Source organism: Mytilus trossulus, chromosome 9 (genome assembly GCF_036588685.1).
Source record: "Mytilus trossulus isolate FHL-02 chromosome 9, PNRI_Mtr1.1.1.hap1, whole genome shotgun sequence".
Taxonomy (NCBI): domain Eukaryota; kingdom Metazoa; phylum Mollusca; class Bivalvia; order Mytilida; family Mytilidae; genus Mytilus; species Mytilus trossulus.
Genome location: NC_086381.1, coordinates 8,959,591 through 8,978,043, shown reverse-complemented (window position 1 = coordinate 8,978,043; position 18,453 = coordinate 8,959,591). Strand labels below are relative to the sequence as shown.

The following is an 18,453-nucleotide window of genomic DNA, read 5'->3' as shown; positions in this document are numbered from 1 at the left end:
AAGGTCGTCAGCAATGACAAGATACATAAAACTCTTTACCAATTATTTGTATAAGCATGCTATGTGTTATAGCGCAAAAACGTGAATAGTTTATTTCAAATGATTTCTCAAAACTTCTACATTTTAAAAGGAGTTCTGTCACTATTAGGAACAACTTACATTTGTTTTGACTTCATTAGCTCCGTAGAAGAGCCTTTAAACAATGAAATATGTGTTTGGTGTCATAGCTACGTTTGAGTTTTTTTTATAAACAGCTTATAGAAGCCAAGACGGCATTTTGCACAGACAAAAACATAAAAAATTTTCGTTTCTTCTTATATTGTTTTAGAAGTTTTAATTCATATTTATAAAAAGCATTAACAACACATCACTTAAAGTTAACAACTATATACATATATACATTATATAAGGGACGACATCAAAAGATCGATGTAGGATATAAAAAAAAATCTTAAATCAAATAGTTTGGAGGTGGGGGTCATCATTGCTGCAAGTTTTTTTTAATCCAAAATCTATCTTACATATATCCATATAGGTAAATCATTTTTTTCCAAATTAAGTTAACAGGGGGGGTGGGGGAAGGGACAGTAAAAAATATTCTTTATCCTACATTGAACTTTTGATGTCGTCCCTAACAATTGTAAATAAAACAACATTTTTGTTAAAAGCTGCAAACAAAATAATATGTCATAACGTAACATCATAAAATATAGCTTGATTTTACATATATATAAAAAATCACACAATTTGATAAAAACAAAAATCTACATCGATATATATATAAAAACAAGTCAACATTGAAATTAAATTGACCATGAACACATATTTTAACGAATACTTTTAATATTTTAATGCGGAAAATATGGAATAAACATAAACTATTATTAATTGAACACAATTTTCGGTTATTGCCTTGTGTTTACATTTAACAATAAATAACATCAGGTCATTGGTTGAAATTTCCATCATTTATAACCTTGTTAGCCAATCGGAATGTCTGTGAGACGCTTTTAAAAAGTATTACTCAACAATTATTTAATTCTGTAACTGGTAAATAGTAAGGTTGTTTTGAACATGTGTTTTTCAAAAGATTCAATGAGATTCTGACGAAATATTATGAAATTTATAAGATATCTAAAAATGACTTGATAGATATTTTTGTTCAAATTATCAAAACACTATTTTTTTTAATCCTTTAGAAAAAAATCTAGATTGGTTTTTAAACATTTTATTTCTAATTTTGCAATTTACAATCAGACAGAACTGATCGAACTTTTTTTTTTTTTATCAATTTGATGTTTAATACATTATGATTATGTGTATGAATTTAAAAGCTGCCATTTTTTTAAATATGGAGTTATTTGAGATCTACAGCAAACATCCTTGATAAATTAATATTCTCTGTTGTTTTGACAGCTGCAATGTCAAATTAGGTGTTAATATTTTATCACAAAATATATTTTTTTTAATTGTTATATCTATATTTTAAAATTAGTATTTAAAATATCCCTAATACCATTTCTTGGCAGTTCCAGTTTGTATCTGACTCTGTTGGTTTGATATTAATGCAACATAATTATGATGAAAAGTCAAACTGTAGGTTTAACCGAATGTCAAGTATAACATTTTTTTGCATTATCATAATATATAATGTTCATCTTTTAAAAACTAATGCTATAATCTTAATGATGATAACGGCCATAAAATATGAGACACTGGTCCATCTTTGATACTGATAATGTTCACCACCCATGAGACATCGGTCCAAACTTGTACACAAGTCGTCTGTTTGAAACGGACTCTAGGATTTCATGTTTGTAATAATATCTGAAAGTAAAAGTACAAAATTGAATATCTAATATTAACACCTTGTCCACTTTCAAGTAGACTTTGTCACGATCAAGTCGTTAAGAATATGATATCGATGTCAAAAATTTGAAATCGAAAAAAAAGTTTAATGTAGGGAAAGAAACTGTACCCGGATTATATCAGCAAAAACTAATCTAAATCTATTTTAATCAACTGATAAAAGTATCAAAATTTATACACATGTTACAGCCTTCGGATAGTTTTGAGTCATGCGTCACTGATTTGTCTGTCCAAAAAAATGAGCCTGGTATTCTAAATGAGTGTTTGTTCCGTTACCCGTCTTGATTAAAAGATTGTTTAAACAAGATCATATTTCATTAAAAAAAATTGTTTGTATCGTTTGGTTTCTGACTTATTGACATATGCCATATCTTTTCTTTTATTTATGTATCCTTAATGTACTATACCTCATTGCTCGACTCATCTTTTCATATGTCATGCTAGAATTGTTCTTTTCATCTCCCCACATCTGTGCTATTTCCTTGTTCTTCACAATTTTAAACTCGCCTCTGCTTCGGTTGATCCACATGATGTGAGAAGGATTAAACGCTGAGTTTAACAGCAGACCACGAAGAAACTGCCACAAACGAACACTACCATCTGAATTTAAAAAGACAATGCATGATTAGTGAATTAGTTGTAATTCAAAAATAACTTGATGTATTTCACTTGACTGGGCGTGGTTTAACTTGTTCGCTCATCAAAGACCAGTCCATCAATAGATAGGCATTTTGGGATAAAGTCATCAATGTAGTGTCCAGTTAATTTCATTGATCCTGTTAAAAATGTAAACACTTTTATACATGTTTGTGTATTCGCAAAGGAAAAAATAAGACATAGCGGTTGTAACACAGAGTTTAAGAACTTGTTATAATTGTCACATTTTGGAAATTGTGGGTACGAAGGTATAACTAGTACAACGGCAAATGCAAAATATGCATATTTCGTATTTCTATAGCGTTTTGATGTGCATCTTAACACACACTTTATAGAATAGACTGTCCTTATACAAACTTAGCTCCGCCTGTTCAATCGAAATAACATTGGTAATACTTTTAAATAACCGGGAGTAATCCCAGATTGGTGATTTTTGTCTTTTATTAATACTTTTGTTTTGCTTTGTATCGATGTGATGAGTCAAACACTTTTTAAACGATTTGTATAGCTTGCAATTTGATTGTGCTGTTACACCACTGCCCCTGGTTAATGGAAATTTTGGGCACCCGCAAACATGTTTAACACTGTCACATTTTACATGTGCCTGTCCCAAGTCAAAAGCCGGCGAATGAGTGTTTTTTTTTGTTTTTGTTGTGTACGCTATATTCGTTTTTTTTTTATAAGAGTTGATTCTAATATTTTGCAGTTGAACAACTTTTCCATGTTAGGGCTAGTGTGTTCATTAATATGTAGAACTCCGCTGTTTTTTTTTTTCCTTTCAAAATCCTGTCATTCAGTGGTGATCGTTTATAACTTAGTACCTATCACATTTGATTTTCGTTTGAAATTTTGAAAACAGATAAGCTGTGAAATTTTAATTTAAATTGGTTTATACTTTTTTTAAGTCTGGATCTTTCAAAGTTTTGTATGCGGTATTGGTTTTGCACTTTGTTAAAGAGAGTAAGGCGATCCATAATATTTGCTTACATCTACCCAATTTGATCTCTATCGATTTATGAGTTTCGAACAGCGGTATACTACTGTTACCTTTATTTTAAGATACTTGTCTGGTTGGTAATCATACCACATGCTATATGCATTTTCATTCAATTAATATCGTTAAAACAATTCAATAGTTTAATTCTACAAATAGTATTCGAAAATTCAAAGTAGTACAAAATGCATAACACATAAGTTAAAAATAATTTGTTTAATTCTCAAATATTTTCAATAACTTTGACACATAAAACTAATTATAAAATGAACTACATATTCAATTCTTTTTTAATTACTCACTTTGTCGACAATGCCTTGAAATGTTCCTGCTATTCGATGTATTCCGATGATTATCTGGTTCTTGAGTTTTGATGTCATATATATCATGGACAGTTGTTGGTATTGCAGGGTCTAAACAAACAGTACAGAAATTAGTATGTAAAAAGGTGCATTGATCTGTCTGGTTTTATTTTATTTAGCGATACTTTAAGGTCGACTATATCGTTTCAATTTTTAGTTAAAGTTCAAAGAGCTAAACATGCTTAAGATAAATGCTAAATTTTACAAACAAGGATACGGTTCCTTTTTTCTCAACCATGCGCATGAGTATATTTCCACATATGTTAAATTTGACAAACAGTGATGTTGGGATACAAGTTTAAATTGTAAGGCTGTAACACACAAATGATGCCCCATCCTGACCATAGGAAATTATAAATTAAACACTATGTGTGATATGTAACAATAGAATGAAATATCTAGTCAAACAATTATTTTTTTATGCTGCCTTTACCAAAAATAGTCAAACTACATTTGAAAATGTGTATAGTGTATAACAGATATTACATACAAAATATTAAACGGTTCAATATTCTTCATCATCCATTATCACACATTTCGTCAGAAAATAAGAAATATCAGAAAGGAAAACAAAAAACGACCAACTCCTAGCTTGGAGATTTTGTCTAGATTATGTATAGTTTAAAAATACATATAGACTACCAACTTGTAATTTCGTCAAATTAGAATACATGTTTATCAATGTATAATGCTGTAGAGGGCCCTCTTTTTATTCTAATTACATTTTTCCAAATAAACAGTTAAGATTTATGATCTGATTTAAGGGATAAATGTTCATTTCTGCCTTCGTGGTGAAAGGGATAATCTAAAGCTTTGTCAATTTTTAAATTGAAAACATACCACTGTCGGATTCAGCAGAACTTTCCATCTCTGGAGAAGCTGAAATGTAATCTAAGATGTCTTCTATATCATTCATAGGTTGATCTTCTTGGTCGCTTGGCAAATACTCAAAACCTTGCCAATTATGAGCAATTTGTTGGTATGTGCATATAGGGGATTGATATGAGTACTGATCCATATTTTAAACTTCCTCTACAAAAAAAAGTTACAACTGCAAAGTATAGTACAAGTCAACAATAGCAAAATACAGAGAGAGAAAAAAGATTTGTATAACAATGTTTCACGTTTGTATTGATATGTGAAATATTTATAGGTTTCAAAACATAAAGTTCGTGTTATGGACGATTTAGTATGATATAGAAAGAACAATTCAAATAATTATAATACAACAAATTCCCGAATACATTTTTCAGAAAGTCTCAGATTTATCCACTTAATCAATATTGAAGTATAGGTTAATCCAGCGTTGGTGAACCCCTTGAAATATGGTTTATATTTACAAGACATTTGCAAGTGATATATTATGTTTTTTTCTTATTTAATTCATAATTTGCTGCATGCGTAATATGTAAACCTAATCCCCCCTTCCGATGTTTTTTTTCTAATTAACATCGGATGAAAAAAATGTTTGATTCATAAATAAACACCAAAAACAAAACACAAGAAGGGGACATTAACTATCGTTTGGAAATTGCATTAGTAATAGGTTTATTATATGTTTACTAAAAGAGGGACGAAAGATACCAAAGGGACAGTCAAACTCGTAAATCTAAAACAAACTGACAACGCCATGGCTAAAAATGAAAAAAGACAAACAGAAAAACAATAGTACACATGACATAACATAGAAAACTAAAGAATAAACAACACGAACCCCACCAAAAACTAGGGGTGATCTCAGGTGCTCCGGAAGGGTAAGCAGATCCTGCTCCACATGCGGCACCCGTCGTGTTGCTTATGTGATTACAAATCCGGTAAATAGTCTAATTCGGTAGGTCAAATTCATGAAAGGGAAGGGGATTGTAGTTACGACGTAAGGAACATATCCGATATCATTTGTGAAACGGTTATTCCATAACGGTCAACCAACTCGTGATGGCGTCCGTAAAATTTACGAAGGGATGATTTCAACTTCACCATTTGGAACTCTTGGTTTAATAGCTTCTTTGTGAGCAGTAACCCTCTATCAAGAAAATCATGATAGGAAATGCAAGCACGGGAATATCGTATCAATTGGGAGATATATACCCCGTATGCAGGTGCTGCTGGAATGTTGCTACTTAGAAATGGAAAGTTCACAATTGGAAAGCTGAAATCATTTCTTTTGTCGTAAAGTTTTGTCTTCAACCGACCCTCATTGTCAATTTCTAGATGTAAGTCAAGATATGAAGCCGACTTAACTGTATCTGTAGTATCCTTTATCTCCAATTCGATGGGATAGATGCGATCCACATAGTCACCAAATTTTGATTTTTTTAGTGAAAGAACGTCATCTATATAGCGGAAAGTAGAGTTAAAGGATATTGCTAACTTCTTATCTTTCTTCCTAAGAAGTTCCTGCATGAAGTCAGCCTCATAATAATAAAGAAACAAGTCAGCAAGTAGAGTACTAGTATACCGTTGAAATATTGTATCTTTATCAAATTTTTAAATAGAAATTGAAAACACACATGGTATCTTTCTCTTTTTCAATGGTCAGAACCTTGCAATATTTTAGAAAGATTATGCATATTCCATTTTCCGCATGAAAATCGCAAGTTACACCACTGGTTGTATCTTACAGTTACGTTCATGCAATGTACTACTTTTGACTTTGATAACAACAGGAAGTTGTAGGTTTATTTTCAATAGATCGAATTTACAAAGAAGATTACATATATATATGTTCTTTGTATATTTATTTTCTGTCTTCACTTTGATTTTAACCATTTTTATTTTTACTTCATTTTTTGTAATTATTATTATTTTTTTTAATATGACATAATAGGACGTCAAAACCACTAGTACGCTCTCAACAAACAGGTTAACCATAAGGTCAACACATCCGACTTATCAAATAACATATTTATCTAAATACAGATTTTCAAGGTAGATTGTATTTAACGGATAACAAAAGAAACAAGGTAAATTTGTTTCAATAAGAATAGTTTAAGGGTAGACATCGATGTCAGGTGTATCTCACAGCACTGTTGAAATGCTTCTGATCACGAATAGATTTAAATAAATTAAATTATCATATAAAAAAAATGAAAAAGGCTTTCATTATATGTCAATTGACTGGTTTAAAAGTGAGCAAATAATTATATTATTTTCCTTAGTAATAGGATCATTCATTTTATACTACTTGTTTATTATGGAAAGTGAAATATTTTTTTTTAATTTACAATGATTGACACTTCCGTGCACTGTATTTTTGAAATGACACTAGGTATTTAGAAACTTAATAAAACAAGTGATGTAAACGTTATATTTACGAAGATGACAAAAAAGCAAAAAGACGCATTTTAATGTTTTAAGAGAATACTAAATTTTACAAATAACCTTCTGTATCGGTGTTTATTGACGTCCTGATTCATTTCAAAGCATCAACATTGTCACAGGCACTCTTAAAACAGTAACTAAAAAGTAAAATCACAAAAACACTGAACCTAGAGGAAAATCAATTCGGAAAGTCCATAGTCACATGGCAAAATCAAATAACAAAACGCATCGAAAACGATTGGACAAGAACTGTCATTTTCCTGACTTGGTACAGGCATTTTCAAATGTAGCAAATGGTCGATTAAACGCGGTTCTATAGCGCTCACTTTAATGACAGTCTCATCAAATTCCGTTCTATTTACATTGATGCGTTAAATAAATAGACACAATTAATAAAATAGTCAAAAAATGGGTATAAACTATATATACCAAAAACGATAATTTGAAAGCAAAACAATAACAAATTTAGAAACATTTTGATTAAGACAGGACAAAATATACAAAAGAAAGACGGTCCTTAGTGGTTTTGTTAACTTTTGCCAAGCGTTTTCTTGAAACGAACTAATATACATATACAAAATATCATAAATTTATTTGTTGTTATTAGTATACCGTATTATTACCATGTTCATTTTATTTAACTTTCTCACTGTAAAAAAATTACAAATATTACAGTCTTGAAATCGTTATCTGCAAAAGCAATCTCAAAAATGCAGATGAAATATGACTTCTTTAATCTAATATAATTGATGATCACAGGTTTTTCAACAAAATATGCACACAAAAACAAACGCTTAAATTTAGGTAACACATAATTCTACAATATGCATGCAATGAACCGGAAATAAAATGTATTCCTCACAAATCTCGGCCATTATTTCATAATTCCATATCCATATGCAAACAAGCAGTCACATAAAATATGAGATGGCATGTGTGCTCCATTCATTGATACTGTATGAATAACACTTCTCACCCTTTTTAATTCTATCTAACAAACCATGGTCTATTAAGCATCCTGTATAGAGAACTTTTGTAGAAGAAAAGACAAAAACACTTCGTAAATCAATAGCAATTTCCTAACGAAGTGGCAAAGATCAAAAGGTGGCGTGAAGAAGTGATGATCTGTAGAGATAGATTGATAATACTGAACAAAATTGTAAAAAACAAGTTGAACAGATTTAATCAGCCTTCCAACAAGGTCACACAAGGCCCGGTCGGGTATTTATCTTATTTTGACTAAAATACTACATTTTCAGTGCAATATGATTTATGTCGACAAGAATTTCAATTAAAAGTCACGCAATCTATTAAATGTACTATTTCCGTTATCTCCTAAGATATAACTAGTGTTTGAATATCACACAAAAATGGCTTTTACAATATATGAATATAAAATAAGTTACAAAATACTTAATGGTTTAAAAAAAAAATTATAGACTGATTATCTTGAATTTACCAGCTAAGATGGATGACAAAACAATCATAGAGAAAACCTAAACAGTAAACAAATGATTGTCATTCAATTGACCGGTATAAATTTATCTAAATTTATTTTTCATTTAGAAAATCTTTTCATGGCAAGAGTGTTGATATTTAAACGACTTATTAACTGAAGATCAACCCTGTCGCGATGGATGAAAAGTTATTACTATTTTACCTTTACTCACCTTATGTAATATGTATATATATGCTATATAATCCTCTTGTGCTAATGATAGGTTATATTCATGTCAATTAAGATTAACGATGCTGATAGGAAATGATGGATTAGAGTATAATGATTGCTACTGATCAAACAAGAAAATTAACCAGAGGAGGTAGTCCCGTACCGTTTTTATCCAAAACCTGGTTTTCTCTCTGGGTACTTCCCTTCAAAAGATCATGCGTGCAAGTTTGTTTGGAATTCCTTCCTTGCGTTACAATGATACTCAGCACTTTAAAACAACTCGTGTATTTAACAATCTAAATGTCATATCTACGTCTAAAAGCTTACCTATTTCATGCATGGGCTCATAAAAGAAAAACAAACTCAAAAGCACAATGCTGATTGAGCGATCTATTTAAGCATTCTTAACACAGGGTGTTCCATTGTTCGGTCCAGTATCTCTGTTAACTCCCTGACGGTCTACGTTTAACTGCAAAGTTTTTTTGCGTATATACCTTTTATAAATGACATTGCACCCCAAACCCCATATAGGCAGTGCGACAAAAATTAAATCAATTATTTATCCAGTGATAATCGTTTAAACCAAAAGATTCGCATTTGATTATTTCATATAAATTGCTCCTTACATATGAATATCCGTTAGTTAAATTTCAATATCTGACACAAGAGAAACAATGTTATGAAAAACAATAACTACAAAATATTTGTTTAGACTGATTGACGAAGACAGATACAAAAAAAGTCAATGATATAGAAAAACTTAACTAAAATACTTACTGGTAACTCTTTAAATTTACAGGTACAAATGTATCTAAACTGATTTAAATCTTGAATACCTCTTATTTATTTCATTTAGAGAAATTTTTCTATTGCAAGTGGGTTGATATGTTTTTTTGGCAGCCTGACTAACTGTAGATTTAACCAGTGGAGGTGGATGAAAAGTTCCTACGTTTTTTAGATTACTTACCTTGTGTAATATGTCTATGCTTTATAATCCTCTTATGTTTATCAAAGGTGAGAAATATGATAATAAAGATTTACTACGATCTTAGATAACAATGGATTTAAAGTACAAGGCTTGCTAATTATTTTGAATAAAAATTGATACGATAAAATAGTCTGTAACTGTTCTGATCCCTAACCGGGTTTTTCTCCGAGTACTGCCTTACAAAAGATCAAGCACGCAAGTTTGTCTGCAATTTATTCCATGCTTTATAATTCTAAAGCATCACTGTTTAAGGAAACTAATGTTAAGCTGTATATGTATAAATGCTTACCTGTTGAATGCATGGGCTTAACAAGAAAAAGTCCAGAGAAGTTTAAGATTTCCTCTTATTCTTTTCCGAATGTTTTTGAATATCACCTGCTATTAATAAATGATAAACATTATATATTAGGAGAAGAAAATATCAACTGACGCTAGTAAAGGTTGATACAAGACATATCATGTACTTTAAAAACATTTAAATATTAAATGGAGAAAACTATCAGGTACAATTTACTTCCTATGTAAAACAATTATCATCGCTCCACGTATAACTTAATACTATATTAAAGATAATATAAAGCTTATCATTGAAATGTGTTTAACTAGATTTTATAAAGACGACAAAATTGAAAATGTATAAAAAAATTAAATAATCACAAATATAAGATACTTTAAATGAAAATAATACAACATACAAAATCAAATCTTTTATATATAGATCATGTATGTTGTTCCAGTACTGCAGTACTCACTTATATTTACTTGACATTTGCCATATCAGATGTTTTATCAACCAAATGCCAATGGCTCCAGTTTTGATATCAACCGAGTGCTAATATTAAAACTGATGTTGGGAAATGTCACAACAAAATAACTGAAACATATTATGATCTCTTTTTCATATTAAACTTCATCTGTGATAAATATCAGTGTGTAAAGGTGTTGTAATTTTTCTTTTCGATTTCAAATTCTATTAATAGAAATTTTATAGTACCCCTTTATTTATATTCGGTATTGAATAAATTTGATAAGACCTTATTACAAATAGAGTTTATAGGATGTTATTCCCGGATTGTTTAGAAATCTTCCTTTCCGACAAAAAAAAAGGAATCATTGGCGCTACAAATAATTTACACAAGTCCTACTTTTGTGCCATAATTAACGTCCTTGAAAATGTATGTATTAAAACCATATTAAATAGAGCTCAATTGATAAAATGGTTATAAATTAAACTCTTTGTTATAAAAATAAAAAGATGTGATGTATTTGCAAATGACAAAACTTCCATAGAGATCAGATAACAAAGAAATTAACAACTTTTAGCAAATCCGCTTTTGCGCAGGTGCGATTTTAACTGTTTGCGACTAGTATTTGCTAAAATCGGGATTGTTCACTCAAGTATGCTTCACTATTATGTAAACAGCTTTGGAGGAACTATTACAAAAAAATCATTTTGTGCCTACCTTTGAGTGGGATACATATTTTTTTTTCTTCTGGTGATTATGAAATTGAGAAAGGAAATGGGGAATGTGTGAAAGAGACAACAATCCGACCATAGATCAGACAACAGCAGAAGGTCACCAACAGGTCTTCAATGCAGCAAGAAATTCCAGCATCCGGAGTATGGTATTTCTTTAGCAAAATATGTGTATTCCATTTTTCATTCTTTGTTTATTATTCACAAAAATAATTGCAATACAAAATGTAGAATAGTTTCGTCCTCAACAACTAGTATAACAGGGTACAAACACACAATAGTGTTTCGTAGTCACTGAAAGCAAGATGAACTGATTAAGTTTCTTTGACTTAAATACCAGGATCATTTTAAGTTCCTTGTTCTTTTTTTATTATTATTAATTTGGAAAATAAGTAGATAGCTATGGACCATTCAAAACTTTTCAATATACATTTTAGCAGAAAAGCGTAATTTGCATAGTACCTACACATTATAAGGATGTTAAACCTATTGCTAAAAAGTCATTTATTTTACATTGTATTTATGTAACATTTATAGTAGTTTTTCTAAAGGTCCATATGTAAGCATGTTTAGTGATAGCTTGCTTAAAGTCATAAGAAACAAGTGACCGGTGAAAAATAATGTTCTTCCAATTCTTGAACCAACGCATACAAACATCATAAACTTAGTCTTCTGTACTCGAATTTATCAATTTTTTTTCGTGTAAATTTCGTATAATCGTCAATTTTTTTTTCAATCGGTCAGTGTTGTTGTGAAAATATGGCAGGTAATTAAAGTTCGTGTTTTGAAGCCGAAGTTTAACGATTGTCACCTGTTTGTCAACAATTGACGAAAAATAAAACAAAAATCATGGAAATTGAGCACGTGTTTAACATGTCAATACAGATAATAGTTTATTTTAAGGACATCCATGCGTATTGTGGTCACAGGATTTTTACGAGATGGGTCACACTGAGGTCGTCTTGCATACGGAAAATATGTCGGGGGAATTGCTTGCTGGAAGGAAGCAATTCAAATGAAGTAATTTTCTTCTAAATATGAATAAATTAAAGAATTGTCTTCAGAAAAAAGTATATGTACATAAGTTTTATAATGAAAACTATCCTTTGAGTTATAAAAAAACATGCATTATTTTTTTTGGACTTGAGGTTTCTTATGACTTTAACATTAAGTGAATTAATATATATAATATGCAACCAAAAAAAATATATCATCGGTTCTACGTTTTATTTCGACAACTTATGCGTCTTGTTTAAGGATCGAGGTTGAATACAGGCAACATAAGTATACCACTGTTTGAAATCATATATCGTTTAAGGGACAACAATGCCGGACTACAATATAAAAAGAGGGAAACATATCAGAAATTATAAAACCGATTAAAACCAAAAGGATATACAAAAAGCTTGGCGATGAATCTCATCGACCATCGAGCCATATATTCATATTTTGGTTTTATCATAATGCTTATTTAAATGTCTAAGTTGAAAACTATGATGAGTTTACTATTACACGAACGTGTTCTATGGTTTATATATGTGTCGTTGATCTGGTGTCACATTATCGTATTCATATCATTTTTGTTTGGTACTTCATTACAAACTTGATGATTTAAATACTGTAACCCAACCAATTTTTGAGAGCGCCTTATTTTTGCGAATATAAATCGTCATGTTTATGTTAGACTTGGATTTTTCTTTACTTAACTAAATCAATTAAAGGAGTAGGTCTGGTGAGGACCGATTTTGGCCTCAAATTTCAGGTTCATCTGACGAAAGATTTTGACCACTTTTTATACACTTTTAAAAGTGTCTATATCATTTAATTCAATTAGTTTATATGAAATACTTTAACTGATTTAGTCATTAAAAACGATCCGATTCAAGCTCAAATATGAAAAATCTACCAAATATGCCGAAAAATATCCCTTTTCAGATGTTTTTTGGTCAAAATTGAAAGTGGCCGCATCCGTGTTCATCAACAACCTATATGTGTTATGTATTATCATCAAATACAACTTTCATTTAAATATTAAGGATGAACACGAATGCGGCCACTTTCGTTTTACACGGAAACCGTCTAAAATTTAACTGAAATGCTAGAATTGTGGATATTTCAGTAATTTAGCATGACTTAATGGTGCTACTACCCGATATATGTGCATTGTATTGTCAAAATCAGCCCATATTTATGTAGCATAAGTATTTTTCTGTCTAATAAATAACTGAAAGTTTACATTTCAACAATATTGTAAAACTGCTATATTTTGAGGCCAAAAAGGGGTCTTACTGGACCTACTCCTTTGAAAATCGCGGAATTAAATCGCCGCGAAATGGGCTAGAAATGGCTAAACGCGAAATAAAGTATGTCCGAGAAAATAAGATGATTTACAGTATAAAGCAGTTGCTGCATATTATCTGTATTCACTATCTTTTCATTTTATTTAGCACGTTCTCATTTATAAAAATTAAAATTTTTAATAAAAAAAAAATACAAGAAAACGAGAAACAAATAAAATATCTATGATAAGTAAAACGTATGAAATTTTCAAATTTATATAACATACATATAGTATTTTTTGACAGGAACATTCCGCGAAGGCTACCTACATTGTACAGGTATCAAGTGAAGGAAGTCTATCCCAAAGTCCACAAAATCCAAGTTATCAATATGTGTACTACCGTGGGTTTGTTTTTAATTGTTTTAAAGGCACCGAAAGGTTGGAAGCTTTGTTTTTATAATTTTCTGAATTGTGCATATCGTTATGTTGTATACGTGATTGCAGGGTATAGTATTGTAATCCAATAAATATAAAAATAGATTTAAAAGTTTCCACTGGCCTTCACCATGTTCACCTATATTTTAGGTCAAAACAACGATGAAAATTTTCAATATCAATATCGCCTATTGTTGAAAAAGTTCAAAATTCCTAATTTTACGCCTTTAAATTATTCTTGAAAGAAGAAAGAGAAATTATTAGAATTAGACAGTGATTTATGTACATATTAACGTATTCCTTTTGAATATTTGTTGCTGTATTACGTAGCTGTAAAATTGACATCAATAAATGCATTGTCAAATGGATTTTACCGTGTACGGTTTTCTTTTATAGTTTACTAGATTGAACAAACAATTTATCTATATATATAATTTAATAGATTTAACAAACCATTTTTTTAGATGTAATTTCTTTTTAATTTTAGTTGATTGGTAACTCATTTTTATGTTACCCTTAGATATCACCAAATAAAATCGCTTGGACTAAACCAATCAGAGAAGAATTTGCAGCAGCGTGGAATGGTCAATACAACTCGACTGCAAATTGCCCAGGCATAGTATACATAAGTTTATCGGCCATACATATCTATGTTATTGAATTTGGTATTACATATTTGTGTAAGAGCTTCAACATTCGTCGATTGGGCACAGAACTATCCGGCCGGTAATTTTGATGTATAAGTCATGGCTTTTCCAATACACACGTTTGACTGTAAAATGTTATACATTATAACTACTGTGTTTTATATCATAATGTCGTTTTACTCGCTTGAGCTAGATACCAAGAGCGTGCAGTTGTCAATGTAAACGTGTTCGATGTCATGGGAAAAATAGCTATAAACAAAGTTGTCGATTGTTTTACATACTCGCAGATATTTATAAGCCACATCTCATCTGAGGGAGGTCTTCTTTCGATGAGTGCTTAAAACACCTGCTAGTTTGAAAAATCATTAATAATCTATAAGTACTTAACAACAATGTTGGAATGCAAAATATAAGTTTTCCATAGGCCAAGGCTGATAGATAAATTCTCTACAAAAATGCAACGAGATTGCGATTTTATGTCGAATTCGTCAATTTCGACTTTTTCAAGACGAAATAGTCACATCAATAGAAACCTTGTTGCACTAAATCTAACCGAACTGCAAACACCTTTCAAATTTAAGGGTCTAATAATCGTTCTTTTCATACATCTTCCTTTTATATATTTGTAGGATCACTCATGAAATCAGCAAGCTACAATTCACTTTTTTTCCAAACCACACACAGCTTTTAGAAGACACAGTGATTAGTTACAATTAAAGAATATGAAAATATTATACTATCGTTTCTCTGTTAAAGTCATCAGAAATCTCAAATCAAAAAAAAATAATGCATATGGCTGTTTTGTAACTCAATGGATAGTTTTCATTATAAAACTTATGTACATATTCTTTTTTCTAAAGACAATTCTATAATTTGTTTATATTCAGAAGAAGTTTACTTTATTTTACGACATATTTTCCGTATGCAAAGTGACCTCAGTGTGACCCATCTCGTAAAAATCCGGTGATCGCGAATACGCATGGATTTCCTTAAAATAAGCTATTATCTGAATGTACATGTTAAACACGTGCTCGATATCCATGTTTGTTGTTGATTCTTGACTAACAGGTGACAATCGTTAAGCTTTGGCTTCAAAACACCACCTTAATTACTTACCATATTTTCACAACAACACTGACATATTGAAAAAGAATATGGCGCATTTTAGGAGAGTTATGCGGGAAAAATTATAAGATCGTGCACTGAAGACTAAGTTTATAATGTTTGTATGCATTGGTTCAAGAATTGGAATTACATTATTTTTCACCGGTCACTCGTTTCATTTGACTTTAAACGTAGAAAAAGCATCCGCTTGTCGTGTATGTACAGTACTGTAGTACTAGCATTCATCGACAGTTTTGATTGGTAGAAACAAATCTTTAAAAATATATTTTCACAAACTTCGACAATATATTCCTGTACAAAAAAAGATTGTAACAAATCACTATTATTTACTAATTAGCATAAAGATAATAACAATAACGAGAGCTACCTTAAAATTTGACGGTTTAATGTTTTTTCAAGTAACCGAATAGAACGCTAATTCCAAAAATTCGGAAATATATATACTGATTTTTACTTCCTTTTTCATTAGATAGTATATCACAGACACTTCCTAATGCATGAGGTATCACTGATAGGAAGCTATGCAGCCAATCAACATTTTACTTCCTAGTTCATGTAGTTGTTGTTACTATTCAAAAGGGTCGGAATGGGGTAAGCAGAATAGAGAATGATTTGTAAATGCTGCAGAAAAATTACTTTAGAAAAGGAATAGAGAATAATAGGGTGCGAAATTAAAAGGATGTAGAATGATGGTAAAAATTTATTAACCATAGTGATGGCTTTTAACTTAAAATAAAATGAGTATAAAATGGAGTGTACCCCCAAACAGACCTTTCTTCAATGGATATTGACTTTCTATTTATAATCATTTTTAAAAATTCTTGGAATAAAATATACATCGTTTGTGTAAAATGCAACAAAAATCTGCACTTAGCATAGATCATAGATTTTGTTGGAAATAAAAGTTAGGCTCTATCAAAAGTGAGTATATGATAGAGGATGCTTTTGTGTGTTGGTTCTTTTTGAACATGCCTGGGTCAATAAAATCTTGCTGAACGCAATGCAGCATTTTTTTAAATGTGTATTGTTTTTAGCAAAAAATATTTAATACGACCAGACCACAGAACATTGTAACACTTTTAAATCTTATTCTTAGAATATAAAACATTCATGTCATGACAATAATGAAACTTCGTGATCTCTAATTTAAAAAAAGATTCCAAACCATAGTCAGAATCTTTGCATCTTTCACTGCACGGTTCCAAAGTCGCAATCATTAGTCACATTATAAACAAAGAACGCGACAAAACCAGTAACAATGTCATATTGACTATGTGGAAATCAGGTATTATTGCCAGAGTTATCATTTTACATGTGAGCTGTAAAATTGAGAAACTGAACAAATAGTTTCTTTGGTGATTAAACAAGTAAATCTGTGAGTTACTGCTCACTGAATATCACCCCGCCCAAATACTTGACGGTAAACTGGAAGGTGTTAAGTTTTGAATCTGAAAACGCATCACACAGTATAGCGGACTTATATTAATCCTGAAACCAAATTTCAGAAATCGTAATGTAGTTCTTGAGTAAAATGCGACGAACACTTTAACTTGGATGTATTGTGTAAAAATATGTGATTGTTTGGTAAACAGGGAATAGTTGAGTGATGAATCTGGTAACGCAAAATTCCATGTTATATAGTTCCTTAGAAAATTGCAACGACAAATATTCACGGGACGGATAGACGGACGGACAGACGGGTGGATGGACAGATGGATGGACAGACAAAGTTAAAACTGTATACCCTTCCTTTTTAAAATCGGAGGTTTAAAAATTCTTCAGAAAATATACAGTATACCAAAAGAGTAATGTTTATGTCATCAATAGTTGTGTGTTTTTCTGGGCCATCAGTTCAATGTAACATTGTTTTATAAATTTTGTATTTTATAATTTAATTTTTTTGCTAATATTCTTTGTCTGCATAACTTTTTGTGTTTCTTTGATTAATATGACTTGGTTCTGTCCTTGAACATCCCGTCATTGTGTTATTGGTCTATGATAATCGTTGTAATCCTCGTCTTTCATTTTTGCTAATGTGCTTCGTGTATATGGCTCTTTTTTAGAAAAAAAATCTCACAATAATCATATAGACAAGCGGCAAAGGACAATGGAAACTTCTTATGCAGATTCTGCAGAGGATACGCCTAAATGACTACCGACTATATTCTGTTCATACTTTGAACGACAAATTATTTGCTATATACTTGTGTGACGTTTAAATGGTGATCAACTGATGTTGGTCAAATGCGCGATTCTACGTCAGAGTTAATGTTAGCATTAATATGTAGACGAAACGCGCGCCCTGTGTACTAAATTAGTATCCTGGTATTTTTGGTAACTATTAGCATAAACATGTGCCGGTCAGGATGAGGATTCGGTCCCAGTTCTTAAAATTGTCCAATTCTCTTTGGTAGACATAACATAGATACATAAAATCGTATGATAAAACGCAATGAATGGGGTTGTTGCAGTTGATTGATTCATTTTTTGTGCTTCTTTGTTACATTTGGGTTTTTTATATAGTTATTAAGATTATAACACACGTATGACTGCTGTATTCCTAATTTTGACATTTTTATCTATTATGTCTGTTTGTTTTGTTCATGCATCGTTGTCAATATAATGAAA

At 30.8% G+C, this 18,453-nt stretch overlaps 1 protein-coding gene across 7 annotated transcripts; it reads right to left on the bottom strand.

Annotated features, from left to right (window-relative positions):
- Positions 1-301: 301 nt before the first annotated feature.
- On the bottom strand, positions 302-10,313 carry LOC134685074 (ETS homologous factor-like). Of its 7 annotated transcripts, none has more exons than XM_063544463.1 (5): positions 10,150-10,313; positions 4,723-4,914; positions 3,823-3,933; positions 2,277-2,469; positions 302-1,827 (listed from the first exon to the last, which is right to left on the bottom strand). In XM_063544463.1, the coding sequence occupies exons 2-5, from the start codon at positions 4,898-4,900 to the stop codon at positions 1,743-1,745; spliced, it is 567 nt and encodes a 188-aa protein (XP_063400533.1). In that variant the 5' UTR covers positions 4,901-4,914; positions 10,150-10,313; the 3' UTR covers positions 302-1,742. The 7 variants fall into 7 exon arrangements, with proteins under 7 accessions (XP_063400533.1, XP_063400535.1, XP_063400539.1 ...); XM_063544465.1 differs by lacking the exon at positions 10,150-10,313 and adding an exon at positions 9,650-9,782; XM_063544469.1 differs by lacking the exon at positions 10,150-10,313 and adding an exon at positions 9,709-9,772.
- Positions 10,314-18,453: the final 8,140 nt, after the last annotated feature.

What these genes read in the sequence shown, in the direction of transcription:
- LOC134685074 (XM_063544463.1), bottom strand. Translation starts at nt 4,900, where the DNA reads ATGGATCAGTACTCATATCAATCCCCTATATGCACATACCAACAAATT. An exon ending in TTCAAGGCATTGTCGACAAA is followed by an intron (nt 2,470 to 3,822) that starts GTGAGTAATTAA and finishes TTTTAAATTCAG; the next exon opens with ATGGTAGTGTTCGTTTGTGG. An exon ending in AAGATGAGTCGAGCAATGAG is followed by an intron (nt 1,828 to 2,276) that starts GTATAGTACATT and finishes TTTTACTTTCAG; the next exon opens with ATATTATTACAAACATGAAA.